The sequence below is a fragment of the Schistocerca piceifrons genome, chromosome 3, assembly GCF_021461385.2.
Source record: "Schistocerca piceifrons isolate TAMUIC-IGC-003096 chromosome 3, iqSchPice1.1, whole genome shotgun sequence".
In the NCBI taxonomy this organism is placed as follows: domain Eukaryota; kingdom Metazoa; phylum Arthropoda; class Insecta; order Orthoptera; family Acrididae; genus Schistocerca; species Schistocerca piceifrons.
Genome location: NC_060140.1, coordinates 87,461,562 through 87,485,233, shown reverse-complemented (window position 1 = coordinate 87,485,233; position 23,672 = coordinate 87,461,562). Strand labels below are relative to the sequence as shown.

General features: G+C 43.4%; 1 protein-coding gene across 1 annotated transcript in view; it reads right to left on the bottom strand.

Annotated features, from left to right (window-relative positions):
• Positions 1–696: 696 nt before the first annotated feature.
• The window catches only part of LOC124789546 (UDP-glucosyltransferase 2-like), a 111,631-nt gene continuing 88,655 nt past the window's right edge, over positions 697–23,672 (bottom strand). The window contains exons 6-7 of the mRNA XM_047256945.1: positions 11,703–11,922; positions 697–1,304 (exon numbers count right to left, since the gene is read on the bottom strand). Coding sequence (XP_047112901.1) covers positions 1,028–1,304; positions 11,703–11,922 — 497 coding nt within the window. The 3' untranslated portion in view covers positions 697–1,027. The remainder of the gene's footprint in view (positions 1,305–11,702; positions 11,923–23,672) is intronic.

The window sequence follows — 23,672 nt, the reverse complement described above, 5'->3', positions numbered from 1 at the left end:
TTAACAGGTTTTTCTCTTTATTTTTTGAGTAATCCTCACGCATATCAGTGAAGCATGACAAAGCTGATTGTGGTGTGATTCAGACTGGAATATTATGGTCTTGATCATTTCATATTGATTAATGCCTTTAGAAACTAAATAAGAATTTTCTGGTGCCATTGAAATCGACGTAGGTTTCTAAACATTTGTCCATTGAACGTAACAGATGCTTCTCTGTAGAGGTCAAGCGACTTTTTGACTTCCCTGTCCACCTTTTGACAGCTTTTACTTTCATATCACTTCAAGAACAAACTATTCCCAGTGTCAGTACAGTTACTTAACTAAGCATAAAGTTTCCGAGTTTCACAAAAGTGGCTAAATAAAGACCACTTCATCTTCTCAGAAATACGCGAAACGTAAGCTCAAAAATCTGTTCACACATCTCAAAGGTTACTGATACTTAGTACGTGTCAACGGTCCAACTATGAAGATTGCCAGATAATCCAACAGGCGTCTGCTTACAGACTAAGAATTTTTTTAACATTTTCGTCTTTTATATTTAATGTGTTCAAACCAACAAACATGCCATGATCTTTTAAACTTCATATTATGCTTCTCATTTGCCTACAATTACGTTTTTTGGGCTTCCCATTTCAGAGAACTATTGTAAAACGTCAAATTAGACTAGTTATCGGTCCTGTGTAAAACAGTCTAAGATATTAAAAATAAATAAATTTATTTCACCTGCTGTCTTAAAAGACAAAAACATACAGCTTTCAATTTCGAATGAAATGACTTGTTATGGAAGAGGTGATGTACAATTTTATGTAGAGCCTCCTCCTCCTTCTCCACATCATTTTGCATATCTTTTCTGGAATTTTCCTGTACACGACTAAAACCATACACGAAGACAATGAAAAATACGAGGACTGGAGACTTGTGTTTACAATTAACCACATATCGTTTTTAATGTAGGCAATAAAAGTCAGTTCTTGCCATCGCTCACAATAGAATCTAAAGTCCTTCAAAACTAACGAAAAATCATTCGTCAGTGAGTCTTCTGTTTTTTGGTCTTAAACATGACGGAAAACAGATATCTCGCCAGTGAATATATCGCAAATGTAGCGACTGCAGCGACAGCCAGAATGAAGGCGATGACATCTAGCAGCAGCAGTTGGTACCAACTCAGATCCATGGCAGCACTTCGCAGATGTGGAGCTCCCTTGTGACGCAGTACATATTCTATCCACCAGACGGCCTGTGGTAGCGACTGTGCCTGGTGCTCGCGATACACTGCTGACAGCTTCTTCATGTTTTCCCGATACCTGTTGACATCACACCATATCACCAGCAAATCTTGAGAGTAAATGAACATAATGCTGTGCTAAGGAGGTGAATGGGTTATCGTCATATGTAGAGGTTTCGTGTTATTCGTAAGCAAAATCAAGACACGTTCAAAATATTTCACAAGCAAGTCCAGGGCCATTCGCACGTGAGTAAATATTACAACATGTTGAATTTTCAGTCATACATGCTTCTAACTAATTTAATCAATAGTGGAGATTAATAGCATTACTGGGATTCAAGTTTGGCATTAACACGGATAACGCAACTTCGCAAAGCAGGCTTGTGTCCAGAACTGTAGTATTCTAATCAGTATAAACAACAAGTGAAGAAAGTGAGGTCAAGTCGGTGTCACTGAATAGATTACTAAAATATATTATGCTGCTTTGTGATCGGTATGCATGGAACAGCATGTTTACAAATATGTCCCAAAACGCCACACATAAAAACGGAATTTTTCCGGGACTTTTACCGAGGGTTCTGTTAATGATAGAATGGTAGAGTAAAGTGTTTCCGATAGCCCTTTGGCTAGTGACCATTTGTATAACCGACAAATGGATCGTCTTAGTGTCACTATCCTACAGTACAGGGTAAAAGTATGAATTTACACACTTCCTCCAGCTCGAGCAAGTGGAGTAAAGCTGTTAGTTGTTTTGTATTTGATGTGCTCTACGGTGGGCCTTATGGGGTTTGTGTAGGCACCATTAGTTCATGTACGGTTCCTTAGAAAACCTGAAAAAACCTTTTTTTACCATTTTTTCCCACCAAAATCCAGCATCGGATTGCCAGACGGCTATGCACAGCGAATGACTGATTTTTTTTCCCTAATATCCCACCTGTTCCTAAGATCCAGATCTCGAACAAGCTTAAAAATTTCGTGATTTTTTATCCGTCTCCGAGATGCTGATGTTGAAGTTACCCTACTTCTGTACTTAAAATCCGGTGTGATGCGAAAACGTAGATTATACAGGGATGTAGCATCGATAAATATGTTGTAAAGTGTCTCCGTTGTTGTCATAAGGGTTCTGCAAACCCCAGGTTGTAATGCTGACACACATGCAAAAATTTTTTTTTTGCACTTTAAGTCAGATCTGAGGTGTAGAATTAGTTTTGAGTTACTTTAATTTCACGTAACTAAACTCTCTCAATTTTACGGCTAATAATTTTGTTTGCATATAAGTTACATGCCCTGCTGCAGCAGGGAAAGGAACTATCTAAAATGGAAAAGCAAACTATCTAAATTTTACTGGCCAATACGTTTGTTTTCATGTGAGTGACATGTTCTGTTGCAGCTAGGAAAATAAGGGAACCAGCACAAAATTGCTCCTATCGGACGGCAAAATATGCGAATGCCTTCCTGTTTATTTAAAAGACTCTGATTGAAAAGCGGAGTACCAGCTACACCATTCCGCCTTCCTCAGCATCTTTAAAAATTTTCCCAAAAGCTTTGGTATGGAAACATATTCACGTACTTTTTATGCTAAGAGAGAAGGAGACCTTGTAATTGGGATAGACGTATAAAAGTAATAAATACTAGAAGGCAGTAGACAACGGATGTGGTATAGAAAGAGCGAAGGCTACGGGAAAGAATCGTCGTTGCGGTTGGGGCAGTCACATCTGAAATGTTGGTGAATGCGTGGCGAGAAGTGGAATATTGTCTCGACATGTGCAGGGCAACAAATGGATCCAATGTTGACGTCTACTAACATTAAACAAAACTTGAAGGAATTCTCTTTCGTGATATGTACTCATAGATGTAATTTTTCTTTAATTTCCCCACTAAATTTGTACTTAAAACTAGGGAGTTCTTTTTCAAACACCATGTATTTCGCACCACACACAGTCAGCAGTACATTATCGTCTTACAACAAAGAATGGTATACTTTTCATATAAATTTCTTTAGCACGAACACAGGGGATAATACAACACTATTTATCAGAATCATAGGCGCAAGTACTGGAAGAAACTATGCAGTTAACTGTAACATACGAATACATACAAACAATATTAATAAAACAACTCGAACACTGAAGTCCACCCGTCTCATTGTTCATGTGACCACGACACATATGACTTTCTAATAAAATCGATGTTATTGAACTCGAGGTAAGCCTCAAATTTTTTTTCCAGTGTATGAGGTGAGCTGCTTAGCATTCCTCAGTTCACGCAAAGACTGGTACAGTAAAGACAGACATTTGTAAAGCGCTCTGAAAGGAAGTGTGGATATGACTGAGAAAGAATAAACGGAACCCGCACTACATGAGACGAAAATCCGATAGATTTAATTGTCCCAAAGAGAGTTTGGTAACAAGAAAAACAATTTTTTGCAATTAAGGGGTGTAGCGGAATCATCCAGCGTGGTCGCGAACCTACTCTGAATTAAATTAGCTAATTTCATGAATATCACTCCCTTATCTTCAAAAACAAACACAGCAATATTCTTTCATTTCTGTTCATAATCAAACATTTCACAATGTAAAAGTGCCTAAAAACTGTTACTTGTTGCTACTCACCATATAGTGGAGATGCTGAGTCGCAGATAGGCACAACAAAAACACTGTCACACAATAAGCTTTCAGCCAACAAGGCCTTTATCAAAAATAAACAGACACACACACACTATCACGCAAATGCAACTCACACACACATGACCACGGTCTCTGGTAGCTGAAGCCAGACTACGAACAGCAACGTGTGATAGACAACATGAGCACTAAAAGCAATCAGCTAAATTTCGGTTACATGATAAACTACACAAATCCGAAGGCCGTCAAGTCTACTAAACATATAGGGATTACAATTTCGAATAACACAAATTGGAAAGATCACGCAGATATTGTTGAGGGGAAGAGAACCCGAGAACTGCGTTTTATTGGCGGAACTCTTAGAAGACGCAACGGGTCTACCACGCTTGCTTCCCTTTTCTGGTGTATTACTGTGGGGTATGGGATTCTTACGATCTAGGATTGGTGGAGAACATCGAACTGGTTGAGAGAAGGGCAGTTCGTTTCGTGTTGTCGCGAAACAGGGGAGAGAGTGCCACGGATATGATACGCCAGTTGGGGTGGCACGGTCTAGGCGTCTTGTCACGGTTCGCACAGCTCCCAGCCCCTGTCAGAGGTTCGAGTCCTCCGTCGGGCATGGGTGCGTATGTCGTCTTTAGCGTAAGTTAAAGTTAGATTAATTAGTGTGTAAGCCAAGGGACCGATGAACTCAGCAGTTTTGTCCCATAGTCCTTACCAAAAATTTTTAAACTTCCATTCAGACGGTCCAAAAAGTGAAAATTGTCAATATAGCGTAATATTACACGCAACTGAGGAAGACAGGAGCACAAACGTTAAAGATGCGACTGCTGTGTTCAGATGTGAGCTGAGTTGGCGACCCTTCGTTCACAGATTCAGGCAGTGTTGTTTTCGGTCACACACCTTTAAGCTACTGCCGATGGGCATCACTATGGGGGGGGGGGGGGAGGGGGGGGGCAGACGTGAGGATCCGAGGGACGTCCAGCACATCCCATGAGTCCCTCGATTGGTCCACCACTGTGGCCATCCCAGGTACTGTATGCACTGATGTAGACCCGTCGCCAGTGGTCGCTCGAAGTTGTGACAGGCGACAAAAGATATTCCGAGTGGCCGATCCGATGCCCCCTCTCCACCACCCTCCAGTCCGTCTGAAGAACATGTTTCGGGTACTTCTGTGGCCAACAAAGTCTCTGAGCCACATGCAGTTGCTCGTCGTGTTCTAGAGAAAGCCTCTCAGCCTGCAAGGTCTGGGCGTTCACAGAGGGTGGGTTTACTGGTAGTAGGGAGCTCCAACGCTAGGTGTGTAGTGGGGTCCATTGGAGATATGGCTGCCAAGAAGGGGAAGGAAACCAGTGCGCACTCTGCATGCATACCGGAAGGAGTTATTCGAGATGTGGTAAGCGTGCTTCTGGATGCCATAAAGAGCACAAGATGCAGCCAATTACAGATAGTGGCTGATGTCGGTACCAGCAAGGTGTGTCGCTTTGGATCAGAAGATATTCTCTCTGGTTTAGGGCCGCTAGCTGAAATGGTAAATACTGGATGTCTTACATGCAACTGAAGGCGGACCTCACTATCTGCAGCATCGTCGACAGAAACGACTGTGGTCCTTTGGTACAGAGTGTAGGGTCTCAATCAGAAGCTCAGGCAGTTCTGCGACCGTGTGGTTGTAGATTCCTTGATTTGCGCCATTGTCTGGTTGGATCCTGGGTTCCGCTTAATAGTTCAGGTATTCGCTACACACGGGAAGTGGCTACACGTGGAGGGGGGGAGGAGGGTTACGTGGAGGGGACTTGGTGGTTTTATGAGTTAGAGGGTCTCAAGAAATAACAAAAAAAAAATGTTCAGATGAGTTTGAATTCCTAAGGAACCAAACTGCTGAGGCCATCAGTCCCTAGGCTTACTCATGACTTACACTAACTTATGTTAAGAACAAGACACACGCACCCATGCCCGAGGGAGGACTCGAACCTCCGGCGGGAGGGGCGGCGCAATCCTCGACATGGCGTCTCAAACCTAGCGGCCACTTCATGCGGCGGGAAATTACAAAAATTGGTTCAAATGGCTCTGAGCACTATGGGACTTAACTTCTAAGGTCATCAGTCCCCTATAACTTAGAACTAATTAAACCTAACCAACCTAAGGACATCACACACATCCACGCCCGAGGCAGGATTCGAAACTGCGACCGTAGAGGTCGCGCGGTTCCAGACCGAAGCGCCTAGAACCGCTCGGCCGCCCGGCTGGCGGGAAATTACAGAATGTGTGTCTGTCTAAAAGAGTGCAGGACAAATACAGGAAGGTAAACCTAGCAACAATCGATATTGTAGCTCAAAATTCTCGTAGCTGTGTTGGGAAATAACTAGAGCTCCAAGAGCTGATAGAAAGCACTGAAGCTTAAATCGTTATATGGAAAGCTGGCTAAAGCAGGAAATACGTTCAGCTGAACGTTTTTCAAAGAACCTAACAGTGTTCATAAAGGATAAATTAAATACAGCTGATAGCTGAGTTTTTACCCCCGTCAGAAGTTTTTTTATTTGTAGTGAAATTGAAGTAGATATTTTCTATGAATTTGTATGATTGGAGGTTATAATTGACAACAGGAATAAATTAATAACTGCTTCGTTTATCCGACCCGCAGACGCAGATGACACAGCTGCTGAAAACATCAAAGAAAAATTGTTTTTTCTTTGGAACAGGCACCCCACGCAAACAGTTGGTAACTCCAATCTATCCTCGATATTTTGGCAAAAATACAGGTTGCAGCCGGCGGTGGGCATAAAACGTTGTCCGAAATTGTACTGAATGCTTTCTCACAAAATTATTTCGGATAATTAGAATAGGAGCCCATTCGAAGCGCATATCGCTGCGATAACATACTTGACCTCTTAGCAACAAACAAGACAGAGCAAATAGGGAACATCATGACGGATACGGGAATAGTGGCTGCAAAGCAGTTGTAGCGAGACTGAATACCGTAACGTCTAAACCCATCAAAAATAAACGCAGAATACATCTGTTTAAAAAAGCAGATAAAAATTCGATCGACCGCTTTCTAAGAGACAGTCTCCAAACATTCCAGTCTAATTATGTATGCGTAGACCAGCTGGGGTTTGAATTCAAAGAAATAGTATCGACGGCAGTTGACAGATATATACCACATAAATTAATAAGAGATTGTACTAATCCCTCATGGTTCACAAACATCCCCTATGTCAGAACAATGTCACTGAAGGAACGAAGAAAGGATGGTAAATTTGAAAGAACGGAAAATCCCCGTGATTGGCGAAGTTTGATAGAAGCTAGAAATTTAGCGCAAAGCTCAATGCGAAATGCTTTTAACAGCTGCCACAGCGAAACTCTGTCTCGAAATCTGGCAGGAAACCAGGAAACCCAAACAGATTCTGGCCATGTGTAAAATACACCAGCGGCAAGGCGCAATCAATACCTTCACTGGGTGATAGCAACGGCGTGCCATTGATGACAGTGCCACTAAAGCAGAGGTACCAGACACGGTTTTCCGAAACCCCCGTCCCCAAAGGAGACGAAGTAAATATTCCACAATACGAATCGAGAACAACTGCGAGCATGAGTAACTTACATCTACATCTACATGACTACTCTGCATTTCACATTTAAGTGCTTGGCAGAGGGTTCATCGAACCACAATCATACTATCTCTCTACCATTCCACTCCCGAACAGCACGCGGGAAAAACGAACATTTAAACCTTTCTGTTCGAGCTCTGATTTCTCTTATTTTATTTTGATGATCATTCCTACCTTTGTAGGTTGGGCTCAACAAAATATTTTCGCATTCGGAAGAGAAAGTTGGTAACTGAAATTTCGTAGATAGATTTCGCCGCGACGAAAAACGTCTTTGCGTTAATGACTTCCATCCCAACTCGCGTATCATATCTGCCGCACTCTCTCCCCTATTACGTGATAATACAAAACGAGCTGCCCTTTTTTGCACCGTTTCTGTGTCCTCCGTCAATCCCACCTGGTAAGGATCCCACACCGTGCAGCAATGTTGTAACAGAGGACGAACGAGTGTAGTGTAAGCTGTCTGTTTAGTGGACTTGTTGCATCTTCTAAGTGTCCTGGCAATGAAACGCAACCTTTGGCTCGCCTTCCCCACAATATTATCTATGTGGTCGTTCCAATGAAGTTGTTCGTAATTTTAACACCCAGGTACTTAGTTGAATTGACAGCCTTGAGAATTGTACTATTTATCGAGTAATCGAACTCCAACGGATTTCTTTTGGAATGTGGATCACCAACGACTTTTCGTTATTTAGCGTCAACTGCCACCTGCCACACCATACAGCAATCTTTTCTAAATCGCTTTGCAACTGATACTGGTCTTCGGATGACCTTACTAGACGGTAAATTACAGCATCATCTGCGAACAACCTAAGAGAACTGCTCAGATTGTCACCCAGGTCATTTATACAGATCAGGAACAGCAGAGGCCCCAGGACGCTTCCCTGGGGAACACCTGATATTACTTCAGTTTTACTCGATGATTTGCCGTCTATTACTACGAGCTGCGACCTTCCTGACAGGAAATCACGAATCCAGTCGCACAACTGAGACGATAACCCATAGGCCCGCAGCTTGATTAGAAGTCGCTTGTGAGGAACGGTGTCAAAAGCTTTCTGGAAATCTAGAAATACGGAATCAACTTGAGATCCCCTGTCGATAGCGGCCATTACTTCGTGCGTTGCACAATAACGATGTTTTCTGAAACCATGCTGATTACATATCAATAGATCGTTCCCTTCGAGGTGATTCATAATGTTTGAATACAATATATGCTCCAAAACCCTACTGCAAACCGACGTCAATGATATAGGTCTGTAGTTTGATGGATTACTCCTACTACCCTTCTTAAACACTGGTGCGACCTGCGCAATTTTCCAATCTGCAGGTACAGATCTAGCGGTGAGCGAGCGGTTGTATATGATTTCTAAGTAGGGAGCTATTGTATCAGCGTAATCTGAAAGGAACCTAACCGGTGTACAATCTGGACCTGAAGACTTCCCCGTATCAAACGATGTGAGTTGCTTCGCAACCCCTAAGGTGTCTACTTCTAAGAAACTCATGCTAGCAGCTGTTCGTGTTTCAAATTCTGGAATATTCCATTCGTCTTCCCTGGTGAAGGAATTTCGGAATACTGCGTTCAATAACTCCGCTTTAGAGGCACAGTCGTCGGTGACAGTACCATCGGCACTGCGCAGCGAAGGTATTGACTGCGTCTTGCCGCTTGTGTACTTTACACACGACCAGAATTTCTTTGGATTTTCTACCAAATTTCGAGACAATGTTTCTTTGTGGAACCTATTAAAGGCATCTCACATTGAAGTCCGTGCCAAATTTCGCGCGTCTGTAAATTTTAGCCACTCTTCGGGATTTCGCGTTCTTCTGAACTTCGCATGCTTTTTCCGTTGCCTCTGCAACAGCGTTCGGACCTGTTTTGTGTACCGTGGGGGATCAGTTCCATCTCTTACCAATTTATGAGGTATGGATCTCTCAATTGCTGTTGCTACTATATGTCTGAATTTGAGCCACATCTCGTCTACATTTGCATAGTCAGTTCGGAAGGGATGGAGATTGTCTCTTAGGATGGCTTCTAAGCAGATATGCTTAAAAGCAGATATGCTCGGTGCAGCGAAGCACCTTAAATCATTTAATAAAGGCAAGGTCTCTGGCCCAGATTGTATACTAGTCAGGTTCTTTTCAGAGTTTCTGATACAATAGCTCCATACTTAGCAATGGTACGCAACGGCTCGCTCTTCGAAAGATCGTTACCTAAGGGCTGGAACGTTGCACAACTGACACCCATATCCAAGAAAGGAAATAGACCAATATCGCTAACATCACGGATTCAGAAAATATCGTTCTTGTGAAACACTACTAGCTCTTTATTCTCACAAAGTAATGAGTGCTATTGACAGGCGATGTCAAACTGATTCCAAATTTTTAGATTTCCAGAAGGCTTTTGACACACTGCCACACAAGCGATTTCTAACCAAACTGCGTGCGTATGAACTATCGTCTCAGTTCTGCGTCTGGACCGACGATTTCCTGTCAGAAAGGTCACTGTTCGTAGTAACTGGCGGAGAGTCATCGAGTGAAAAGGGAATTAATATTTGGCGTTCCCCAGTGAAGCGTTGTAAGTCCTCTACTGTTCCTGATTTACATAAACTATTTAAGAGACAGTCTCAGTAGAACTCCTAGATTGCTTGCGGATGATTCTGTCTTTTACCGTCTCATAAAGTCATCATACGATGAGACCAAATTGCAAAACGATTTAGACGGGGTATCTGTATAGTGCGAAAAGTGGCAATTGGCTCTAAATAATGAAAAGTGTGAAATCATCCACATGAGTACCAAAAAAGAATTCGCTAAATTTCGGTTACACGATAAATCACGCAAACCTAAAGGGTGTAAATTCAACTACATACTTAGGGATTATAGTCACTTATAACTAAGTTAATAATTTAGTTGCCGGGGTGGCCGAACGGTTCTAGGCGCTTCAGTCTGGAACCGCGTGACCGCTACGGTCGCAGGTTCGAATCCTGCCTCTGGCATGGATGTGTGTGATGTCCTCAGGTTAGTTAGGTTTAAGTAGTTCTAAGTTCTAGGGGACTGATGACCACAGATGTTAAGTCCCATAGTGCTCAGAGCAATTTGAACCATAATTTTGTTGGAACGATCACAGAGACAATGTCGCGAGTAAAGCAAACCAAAGGTGATGATTTATTGGCAGAGCATTAAGAAAATGCAACAGATCTAATAATGACACTGCCTACACTACGCTTGTACTTCCTCTTCTGAAGGATTGCTGTGCGATGTGAGGTCCGCATCATATAGGATCGACGGCGGACATCGAAGTAGTTCAAAGAAGGGCAGATCGTTTTGTATTATCGCGAAATAGGGAAGAGAATTGTGTGAATTGGGGTGGAAATCATTAAAAAAAAGGGGTTTCAGGCAACGCCTTTCTCCTCAGAATGTGAAAATATTTTACTGGCGCGCACCTACGTAGCCGGAAATAATCATAAAAAAATAGAGAAATCAGATCTCGCACAGAAAGATTTAAATGCTCGTTTCTTCCGCGCGCCCTTCGAGAATGGAACGGTATAGAAATAGCTTGAAGGTGGTTCGATGAACCCTCTGTCAGGCATTGAATTGTGATTTGCAGAGTAATTATGTAGATGTAGATGTAGGTGAAGAAAATAATTAACTGAGTAGTGTACCCAGAAATGCTGGAGAACTTTTCAATCTTGCTGACTGACGAGGGTGAACAAGAAGGCAGTATAAACTTCAGGGAAGGTGACGCACCGCCGGACTATCTCACTACTGCCCGGGATTCCTTCAGCAATCGCCTCCCACGTAAAAGGATTGATTGAGGTGCGACGGTTGCACAGGATCTCACATGTATTGATTTTTTCTTGGGTGTAGGGGGAGGGGGGGGGGGTTCATGAAGAACGCTGTGTTTGCCGACACATACTGGCTCCTCCACTAGATTTGAAAGCAGTAACCTATGCCACAATTAAACAAGGTACGCCTGACATTCTGAAGCTAGTTTGGCGAGAAACTGATTTTAGATGGGATCTGTGCCACATAAGCAATGGAAGTCGCATTCAATCTGTTTAACTCTGAGGTAATAACTTAATGTACTTCTCTAAAAATGACACCAAAAAAGCGACTCTAAGTCAGATGAATAAATCAATGTGAATTTTCAGGGTTGTTAGTTCCTTTTCAAAACATACTGTATTATTTACAGCAATATTATCCGCTACGTAGCACTGCTTGAAAGTCTAAAAATGTGTAAAAGAAAAAAATGTGTACCTGGGATCCTCGAGAACCGTTCGTATAGCCTCTAAAACTGCGTCCTTCGTGACGTGCCGGAACTGCAGCCTGTAGCCAATCTCAGCAGCTACGAATTTTTCGACATTGTAGTGCTGGTCTCCCATGAACGGAATTCCAATTAGAGGAACACCATAGTAAGTGGCTTCATTGAAACTCTGCAGGCCACCTTGCGTGATGAAGACTTTGACGTTAGGATGTGCTGTGAACATCGAACAAGTGTGTTACTAATAGGTTATAAAAGTACTAACATTTCTTTCATTTGTGAAAATGTTCCAAGACATAATATATTTAAAGAAGGTATTCTAGTAGTTAGATTCTAACATTAAACATTTTCAGTTTTGCAAAGTTAAAATATCTGTCAAGACCTCCCAGTCACTGATCAAGTAAGGCATAGATGATGCCCATTTAAGTATCTGATCCCTTCTGGAATAAAGCTCCTCATAAGCACATGTGAATGGATCGGATAGCACATGGGACATGTATACTAGAGTACTGCAAGACATAGAAGACTAGGCAGGATGTTTCCACGACAACGGACGAAACTTTCAAGGATAATGCAGAAACGAATAAACTAAAAACTAAAATAAGGATTCTGAGCCTTATTGTCGTTTAGTGAAGTAAGCATCGATTTTAGTAATGCCCACAAAAACTGTTTTATGGATGAGGGAGTTTTAAGGGTAATAAAGCCTCTCCTCTGAATTTATTAAAAATTTTTACTGTTGTATTGTAATATAATACAAATTATCATAGAAAAACCTAACAGTGAGTTAAAAGGAACTAAATTTTTAGCTGGGTGATCACTGACTTAAAGAGCAGAAGAGCCAATGACTCTTACACTAGTTATAATCTATGCCCAACTGAAAGTGCTGAAACAGAACATAGTTTTGAAATCTTCGTTGGTCTTGTCCAGTAGGCACATAAAATACAGGGTCATGTCCAGAGATAACTAATGGACTGCTGTCCTGTGACCAGCACAAGTTGTGACACTACTGTCACATTTCGCTATGTGGTAATGTTCATTTTCGGCCACTGTTTCGTGATTGTTATACTGTGTGTGCTGGATACGTGAGTGAAGAAAGTAAATGTTGCATTTTTCCTGTTAGGAAGGTTGACTACAGGTGTGGGCTCTGGGTCCTACTGTAGGCAAACGGCAGTCAGTGAATCTCATGATGCCGTGCGGTTCTAGGCGCTCCAGTCCGGAGCCGCGATGCTGCTACTGTCGCAGGTTCGAATCCTGCCTCGGGCATGGGTGTGTGTGATGTCCTTAGGTTAGTTAGGTTTAAGTAGTTCTAAGTTCTAGGGGACTGATGACCACAGCAGTTGAGTCCCATAGTGCTCAGAGCCATTTGAACCATTTTTGAATCTCATGAAGAGGTGAGACTCCACAATGGAATTAGGCCACTGGCTTGTTCGTGCTATTGTGGACAGCGCCGGTGCTGTGTCTATATGTGGGCAGGAGTCGTCACGCTGCTGTTGCCATCCCGAGAGAATAACTGAGTCTACCTATGTTGACTAATGTGCGTGCACCACAAAGACTGAGACAACGCGATGTCCCCCGACCAGCAAGGGGATGATGGTTGGCTTTCGCTACAAAAATTTTGTTTACCCTATACTATTGTGTCACTCGACCTCCTCATCTGATGCGATGTGGCCGACCAAACTAAGGAAACTGTTAAGTCTCCAGGCTGTAGTAGAGGGTTCATCTGTAACTGCCGTCTGCATGCTGGCTGATTTGGGAAAATGTAACTGTCGGCAGGGTGATCCATACTGTGAGCCGTTATTGCTTCATTAGGTTGCCATGCATTTGAATTACTTAACTGGTTCCGATTTTCTGGTTCTTCTGATTCGTTTATTTTTTAATTTACACTACTGGCCATTAAAATTGCTACACCACGAAGATTACGAGCTACAGACGCGAAATTTAACCGACAGGAAGAAGATGCTTTGATTCGTTTTGCAATTTGGTTTCATAGTATGATGACTTTATGATGACTTTCCGTCAGTTACTACGTACTGTGACCTTTCTAACAGGAAATCGCCAGTTCAGTCGCAGAGCTGAGACGATAGTTCATACGCACGCAGTTTGATCAGAGCATTCACACAAGGTTGGCGCCGTTGGCGACACCTACAACGTGCTAGACATGAGGAAAGTTTCCAACAGATTCTCATACACGAACAGCAGTTGACCGGCGTTGCCTGGTGAAATGTTGTTGTGATGCCTCGTGTAAGGAGAAGAAATGCGTACCATCACGTTTCCGACTTTGATAAAGGTCGACTTGTAGCCTATCACGATTGCGGTTTATCGTATCGCGACATTGCTGCTCGCGTTGGTCGAGATCCAATGACTGTTAGCAGAATATGGAATCGATGGGTTCAGGAGGGTGATACGGAACGCCATGCTGGATCCCAACGGCCTCGTACCACTAGCCGTCGAGATGACAGGCATCTTATTCGCATGGCTGTAACGGATCGTGCAGCCACGTCTTGATCCCTGAGTCAACAGATGGGGAAGTTTGCAAGACAACAACCATCTGCACCAACAGTTCGACGACGTTTGCAGCAGCATGGAGTATCAGCTCGGCGACCATGGCTGCGGTTACCCTTGACGCTGGATCACAGACAGGAGCGCCCGCGATGGTGTACTCAACGACGACCTGGGTGCACGAATGGCAAAACGTCATTTTTTCGGATGAATCCAGGTTCTGCTTAGAGAATCATGATAGTCGCATCCGTGTTAGGCGACATCGCGGTGAACGCACATTGGAAGCGTGTATTCGTCATCGCCATATTGGCGTATCACCCGGCGTGATGGTATAGGGAGCCATTGGCTACACGTCTCGGTCACCTCTTGCTCGCATTGACGGCGCTTTGAACAGTGGACGTTACATTTCAGATGTGTTACGACCCGCGGCTCGAGCCTTCATTCGATCCCTACGAAACCCTTCATTTCAGCAGGATAATGCACGGCCGCATGTTGTAGGTCCTGTACAGGCTTTTCTGGATACAGAAAATGTTCGACTGCTTCCCTGGCCAGCACATTCTCCAGATCTCTCACCAATTGACAACGTCTGGTCAATGGTGGCCGAGCAACCGGCTCTTCACAATACGCCAGTCACTACTCTTGATGAACTGTGGTACTGTGTTGAAGCTGCATGGGCAGCTGTACCTGTACACGCCATTCAAGCTCTATTTGACTGAATGCCCAAGCTTATCAAGGCCGTTATTACGGCCAGAGGTGGTTGTTCTGGGTACTGATTTCTCAGGATCTATGCACGCAAATTGCCTGAAAATGTAATCACACGTCAGTTCTAGTATAATATATTTCTCCAATGAACACCCGTCTATCATCTGCATTTCTTCTTGGTGTAGCAATTTTAAAGACCAGTAGTTTATGAACCGCCAGGCGAGCAGATCTTGCTGCGCTTGCTCCGTATAGTCTTCCACATATTTTGGTGCACCCCCAGTGTTACCACAATTTATATACTGGTTGGGATTTGGAGAACTTTGCTCTCTGCAAAAGTTATTGTGCTTTATATCACTCATTAGAGTAAATAAATATCTGTTACCTCAGCCTTTATTTAAATTACAAGGTGCTTTAAACTATCCTGTAGCTTCTCCGTAGCAGGGCGAACTTATAATAAACATAACGTGTTATGCATCAAAGTTGTGCTGTGACCACGCCTTCGTTGTGGCCGGTGACCAACGATCAGTCATATGACCAATTCAGAGAACAGAACAAGCATTTCACTCACCCTTGATTTGTGTGCTCCGAAATTTGTTTTATAACAAGCGATGCACTGACGCTTGTCTTGTAATCAATGATTTTTTTGGTGATAGGCATTGCACGCGATTGTCTTGTACGGTTATTGCCTTGTAACGAAAATTGGGCTTTACTGTCTTGTGTTATCACAGGTTTGTTTTTTAATGATCATTGCACGCAAGCTTCTTCGCGCGTCACCCACCCACCAACCGAACCATTGAACTTTCAGGGCATAAACAAATAATGTCTGGCCAAGTGTCAGTGGTACATCGATAATACCGCATACGTCAGAGTAGGTTTGTTAATAGCCTTCTACCCGTGTTCTAGGGGTAGCGTCTTTGATTCATAATCAAATCGTCTTCGGTCCAGTGTTCGATCCCTGCCACTGCCTAAATTTTGATAAATAATCAGCATTGGCGGCCGAAGACTTCCGGCATAAGAAGTCAGCCTCATTCTGCCAACGGCCTTGTCAAAGAGGGCGGAGGAGTGGATAGAGGTTCAGGGCACTCTCTTGTCCTAGGGGTGGGAAAGAATCAGCAATGATCAACGACATGAGGATGCAGAAGGCAATGGAAACTACTGCATTAAATACACGTAACGTGTATCCACAGGACATGTGGCCTGTAATTGAAGAAGTGTCATGATGATCTCTCCATTGGCAAAAGATTCCAGAATAGACCCCCATTCGGATCTCCGGGAGGGGACTGCCAAGGGGGAGGTTACCATGAGAAAAAGATTGAATAATCAACGAAAGGATAACGTTCTACGAGTCGGGGCGTGGAGTGTCAGAAGCTTGAACGTGGTAGGGAAACTAGAAAATCTGAAAAGGGAAATGCAAAGGCTCAACCTAGATATAGTAGGGGTAAGTGAAGTGAAGTGGAAGGAAGACAAGGATTTCTGGTCAGATGAGTATCGGGTAATATCAACAGCAGCAGAAAATGGTATAACAGATGTAGGATTCGTTATGAATCGGAAGGTAGGGCAGAGGGTGTGTTACTGTGAACAGTTCAGTTACCGGGTTGTTCTAATCAGAATCGACAGCAGACCAACACCGACAACGATAGTTCAGGTATATATGCCGACGTCGCAAGCTGAAGATGAACAGATAGAGAAAGTGTATGAGGATATTGAAAGGGTAATGCAGTATGTAAAGGGGGACGAAAATCTAATAGTAATGGGCGACTGGAATGCAGTTGTAGGGGAAGGAGTAGAAGAAAAGGTTACAGGAGAATATGGGCTTGGGACAAGGAATGAAAGAGGAGAAAGACTAATTGGGTTCTGCAACTAGTTTCAGCTAGTAATAGCGAATACCCTGTTCAAGAATCACAAGAGGAGGAGGTATACTTGGAAAAGGCCGGGAGATACGGGAAGATTTCAATTTGATTACATCATGGTCAGACAGAGATACCGAAATCAGATACTGGATTGTAAGGCGTACCCAGGAGCAGATATAGACTCAGATCACAATATAGTAGTGATGAAGAGTAGGCTGAAGTTGAAGACATTAGTCAGGAAGAATCAATACGCAAAGGAGCGGGATACGGAAGTACTAAGGAATGACGAGATACGTTTGAAGTTCTCTAACGCTATAGATACAGCAATAAAGAATAGCGCAGTAGGGAGTACAGTTGAAGAGGAATGAACATCTATAAAAAGGGCCATCACAGAAGTTGGGAAAGAAAACATAGGTACAAAGAAGGTAGCTGCGAAGAAACCATGGGTAACTGATGAAATACTTCAGTTGATTGATGAAAGGAGGAAGTACAAACATGTTCCGTGAAAATCAGGAATACAGAAATACAAGTCGCTGAGGAATGAAATAAATAGGAAGTGCAGGGAAGCTAAGACGAAATGGCTGCAGGAAAAATGTGAAGACATCGAAAAAGATATGATTGTCGGAAGGACAGACTCAGCATACAGGAAAGTCAAAAAACCTTTGGTGACATTAAAAGCAACGGTGGTAACATTAAGAGTGACACGGGAATTCCACTGTTAAATGCAGAGAAGAGAGCAGATAGGTGGAAAGAATACATTGAAAGCCTCTATGAGGGTGAAGATTTGTCTGATGTGATAGAAGAAGAAACAGGAGTCGATTTAGAAGAGATAGGAGATACCGTATTAGAATCGGAATTTAAAAGAGCTTTGGAGGACTTACGGTCAAATAAGGCAGAAGGGATAGATAACATTCCATCAGAATTTCTAGAATCTTTGGGGAAGTGGCAACAAAACGACTATTCACGTTGGTGTGTAGAATATATGAGTCTGGCGACATACCATCCGACTTTCGGAAAAGCATCATCCACACAATTCCGAAGACGTCAAGAGCTGACAAGTGCGAGAATTATCGCACAATCAGCTTAACAGCTCATACATCGAAGCTGCTTACAAGAATAATATACAGAAGAATGGAAAAGAAAATTGAGAATGCGCTAGGTGACGATCAGTTTAGCTTTAGGAAAAGTAAAGGGACAAGAGAGGCAATTCTGACGTTACGGCTAATAATGGAAGCAAGGCTAAAGAAAAATCAAGACACTTTCATAGGATTTGTCGACCTGGAAAAAGCGTTCGACAATATAAAATACACTCCTGGAAATTGAAATAAGAACACCGTGAATTCATTGTCCCAGGAAGGGGAAACTTTATTGACACATTCCTGGGGTCAGATACATCACATGATCACACTGACAGAACCACAGGCACGTAGACACAGGCAACAGAGCATGCACAATGTCGGCACTAGTACAGTGTATATCCACCTTTCGCAGCAATGTAGGCTGCTGTTCTCCCATGGAGACGATCGTAGAGATGCTGGATGTAGTCCTGTGGAACGGCTTGCCATGCCATTTCCACCTGGCGCCTCAGTTGGACCAGCGTTCGTGCTGGACGTGCAGACCGCGTGAGACGACGCTTCATCCAGTCCCAAACATGCTCAATGGGGGACAGATCCGGAGATCTTGCTGGCCAGGGTAGTTGACTTACACCTTCTAGAGCACGTTGGGTGGCACGGGATACATGCGGACGTGCATTGTCCTGTTGGAACAGCAAGTTCCCTTGCCGGTCTAGGAATGGTAGAACGATGGGTTCGATGACGGTTTGGATGTACCGTGCACTATTCAGTGTCCCCTCGACGATCACCAGTGGTGTACGGCCAGTGTAGGAGATCGCTCCCCACACCATGATGCCGGGTGTTGGCCCTGTGTGCCTCGGTCGTATGCAGTCCTGATTGTGGCGCTCACCTGCACGGCGCCAAACACGCATACGACCATCATTGGCACCAAGGCAGAAGCGACTCTCATCGCTGAAGACGACACGTCTCCATTCGTCCCTCCATTCACGCCTGTCGCGACACCACTGGAGGCGGGCTGCACGATGTTGGGGCGTGAGCGGAAGACGGCCTAACGGTGTGCGGGACCGTAGCCCAGCTTCATGGAGACGGTTGCGAATGGTCCTCGCCGATACCCCAGGAGCAACAGTGTCCCTAATTTGCTGGGAAGTGGCGGTGCGGTCCCCTACGGCACTGCGTAGGATCCTACGGTCTTGGCGTGCATCCGTGCGTCGCTGCGGTCCGGTCCCAGGTCGACGGGCAGTTGTACCTTCCGCCGACCACTGGCGACAACATCGATGTACTGTGGAGACCTCACGCCCCACGTGTTGAGCAATTCGGCGGTACGTCCACCCGGCCTCCCGCATGCCCACTATACGCCCTCGCTCAAAGTCCGTCAACTGCACATACGGTTCACGTCCACGCTGTCGCGGCATGCTACCAGTGTCAAAGACTGCGATGGAGCTCCGTATGCCACGGCAAACTGGCTGACACTGACGGCGGCGGTGCACAAATGCTGCGCAGCTAACGCCATTCGACGGCCAACACCGCGGTTCCTGGTGTGTCCGCTGTGCCGTGCGTGTGATCATTGCTTGTACAGCCCTCTCGCAGTGTCCGGAGCAAGTATGGTGGGTCTGACACACCGATGTCAATGTGTTCTTTTTTCCATTTCCAGGAGTGTAGTTCAAGCTGTTCGAGATTCTGAAAAAATAGGGGTAAGCTATAGGGAGAGACGGGTCATGTACAATATGCACAACAACCAAGAGGGAATAATAAGAGTGGACGATCAAGAACTAAGTGCTCGTATTAAGAAGGGTGTAAGACAAAGCTGTAGCCTTTCGCCCCTGCTCTTCCATCTGTACATCGAGGAAGCCATGATGGAAATAAAAGGAAGGTTCAGGAGTGGAATTAAAATACAAGGTGAAAGGATATCAATGATACGATTCGCTGATGACATTGCTATCCTGAGTGAAAGTGAAGAAGAATTAAATGATCTGCTGAACGGAATGAACAGTCTAATGAGTACACAGTATGGTCTGAGAGTAAATAGGAGAAAGACGAAGGTAATGAGAAGTAGTAGAAATGAGAACAGCGAGAAACGTAACATCAGGATTGATGGTCACGAAGTCAATGAAGTTAAGGAATTCTGCTACCTAGGCAGTAAAATAACCAATGACGGACGGAGCAAGGAGGACATCAAAAGTAGACTCGCTATGGCAAAAAAGGCATTTCTGGCCAAGAGAAGTCTACTAATATCAAATACCGGCCTTAATTTGGGGAAGAAATTTCTGAGGCTGTACGTCTGGAGTACAGCATTGTATGGTAGTGAAACATGGACTGTGGGAAAACCGGAACAGAAGAGAATCGAAGCATTTGAGATGTGGTGCTATAGACGAATGTTGAAAATTAGGTGGACTGATAAGGTAAGGAATGAGGAGGTTCTACGCAGAATTGGAGAGGAAAGAAATATGTGGAAAACACTGATAAGGAGAAGGGACAGGATGACAGGACATCTGATAAGACATGAGGGAATGACTTCCATGGTACTAGAGGGAGCTGTAGAAGGCAAAAACTGTAGAGGAAGACAGAGATTGGAATACGTCAAGCAAATAATTGAGGACGTAAAAAAAAACCGGGAAAATCAGCGCCAAGTTTACGAGGCTGACTTAGCATCTGCAACATTTTTTACGTCACTTTCGGCCACTGCACTCTTCAGCTGTGAATGGTCCTGTGTCTCATAAGCGAGGTCACCATATGTTGCTATACTTAACACTACGTCACAGTAGATGCTGTGGACATCTCGTTGATTGCTACAGCCACCAATTCAATACATTTTATTCGCTAAACATGGCAAAAATGTTAACAAATAGGGCGCAATGGACTGTCATCCTTAGCGTGGACGTCATGCTGTTAACAGAGCCGGAAAACAGGGCGAAAGAACGCTTCCACGTGGAACTCCATCCTCTTGTCAGACTGATCTAATAGGATATCCTCAGTCAACATTCTGGCCGCTGTGGTCGGGCGGTTCTAGGTACTTCAGTCGGGAACCACGCGGCTGCTACGGTCGCAGGTTCAAATCCTGCCTCGGCCATGGATGTGTGTGATGTCGTTAGGTTAGTTAGGGGACTGATGACCTCAAATGTTAAGTCCCATCGTGCTTAGAGCCATTTGAACCATCAATCAACATGGCAGTGGGAAGTCGTCTTCCGAAGCCTTACTACAGGACATTTCTGACGATGTAATACCTTCGGGAAGTATCGTAAACCACCTCAAGAACTAAAAAGCATAGTATGAGAAGGTGACTGCGAAGGAATGCATGCTTTATTGCTGTCTCCAGTAAACTCAGTAGCGGTGGTATTACATCTTCCGAACACACAATGGAAGCAGCTGAGATTCCTGCCTGGGTTCAAGAATCCTGTTGTGCGTTGAAGAAGCTAACAGCCTGCAAGTTGTCATATAGCGAGGGCAGGCCTCTTAAGGGCCTGGATTCGAGAATACCGGCACTGCGTAGGGGAAGCTTGTTGTAGCACAGCCAGATTTATGACTGATTGTCGATATTAGTGGGACGGGTCTATGACCAAGGACAACTTTTGAAGCAAAAGCTTGTAACACCACAGCGCTTATGCTGTATGGATTTATTTATTTTTTTGCTTTTGCTTTATTTAATGTCATATTGTTGATCTTCTGTAAATGTGTTTGAATCGATAACATAAAATTGTGTACTCTTTTCTTTGTCAAACTTTGATGTCATGATTTGATTGTATGCTGTGTAACATATCTCTCGTTTAAATGCTTTGACCCATTTGGAGGGAACAATACTTACTGTATATGATTGTAATTTTGTGTGAATAATTTTCTGTAGACATGTTAATATGTGAAAATGTTTTGTTTTATTTAATGTATTTGGTTGCTGTTATGTAAATTGCTGATCCTCACTTAGGGCTCTTAGTTATTCTGTATGTAAACGGTGTAGTGGTTCCCCTCGGGAACGGAACTGTGTAGCGCGCGCAAATTGTGGTTGGCCTAGGTGGAAAAGGTGGAACATATAGTTAGTCGGAGACGAGCAGTAGTCGGAGACGAGCCACCAGTCGGAAAGGAGCTACCAGTCTGTGCACTGTCAATGTAAAGGTGCATATCATGCTGATTCAGAGAGAGGCTTTTACTGCTTCTTTCCAATGCCTCGGATGGGTGGATAAATAGCTGGATCTATTCTGGAATTTGTATGGATCATCGCCATGAAGATACGATAAAGTCCGGCAATCCTACCTGTAATTCCACCTACCAACATGCAGTTGCCACCACATTGCGCAATCACTGTAATGTAATACTATATTGATGTACAGTGAAGGATCAGCCTAATGGATGTGTTAGTGTGCTGAAATATAAGGTAATTCATATCGGAATTTATTTACCTACCTTGATTTTACTCCTCATCATAACACCTCTCAGGGTCCTCACCGTTTGAAGTAAAGTGATTACCGAGTGTCTTTACTGAAAGTACGTTGAAGCCTAGAGCTTTGTTAAATAATGCCTCTTGAACTTATTAAAAAGATAGTTAAATCTAATGTGGTAACAGAGTGAGTTAAAGCAAATGTTATTTATCCAATAATAATTTTCCTATTGAAACTGCTATTTAAAGTGCTGTTACCAACTTCAAACTTTAGGCTGAGTCTTATAAAGTAAATGATCACGTTGTTGTCTGTGGTAAATTCCAAAAGGTGAGTCAGTTTCTTGCAATTTTGTCAACATTGTGTTTCGTTGTAGTAAAAGTGAGAAAGCTGCAGTTGTGAAACGTTACATTTTCATGTATGCCAAGTGTTTGTCTCTCTTGTGTGCATATTAACAGTATAAAGACCACTCAGTTTGTGTAAACCCTGAAAGTGATAGTGTTTTTCTGTACCTGTTATAATTTTGAAAATAGTTCCTGCTGCTCTAACTGTTAGCTTCAATCTTAAAACATATGTGTGTTAGAGTTCATTGCACTCGCGTGTTGCTAAGTCTAGGTTGTGTCTGTTGTGTTGTCCATTATAGTTACTTATACCTACTTTCATAAACGAGAATGTTAATCTTTCTCTTGCCTAATTAGGCTGGCGACCGTTTCCCTTATTCTATAAACAGTATAGCTAGGCAAAATTTTGTTTGTCACTATTCCAATATTAACGTAATTCTGACTCTCATTCCCGATAAGCCACTTCCATTAGGAACAATACGGTCAACTTAACAAAATTCCTCTCAGAGGGTAACACTGCTCTGTTGCTTTGTGCCATAGTTACTTTTACAAAATTGTTTTATGTTACAACCTGCTTCTGGCATTGAGGTTATGGTACAGTAGTTAGCAGACGGGGAGTGTTATACGTGGCGCCGCGTGACAGGACGTTGTTCAGTTTGCACCTACAGACGGAAAAAATTATAAGTAGTTAGCATTTTACAAACATTGAGTGAACATAAAACGTCTAGCGGCACGAACCTGTACATAACTTGACAGAACTAATAGTGAAAGTTCAGTTTAAATAAATAAATAAAAGGTATCAGTACGTAATAATAGCTAAAATGGACAAGAAATTAGAAATAAATGTAGACACACGAGAGCAGAATGCAACCGAGAGCAGTTCAGGCAGCACACCAACAGATGGCATGACGCGCGAGTTAAATTACGTACGTTATCACGCAGACGTTAATAAACAGATCGAAGCTATGTGTGTAGCGCGTAATAAGCAAGACAATGTAGGCGATGTTGTCGAAGACAGTGGCTATGCTGATGAATCGAGGGATATGTTTGAATCACCAAAAACTGAAAGGAAAGTAGAACCTGCACACGGAAATGCAGCAGAACATAAAAGTGAAAAGAATTCAGATATGATAAATT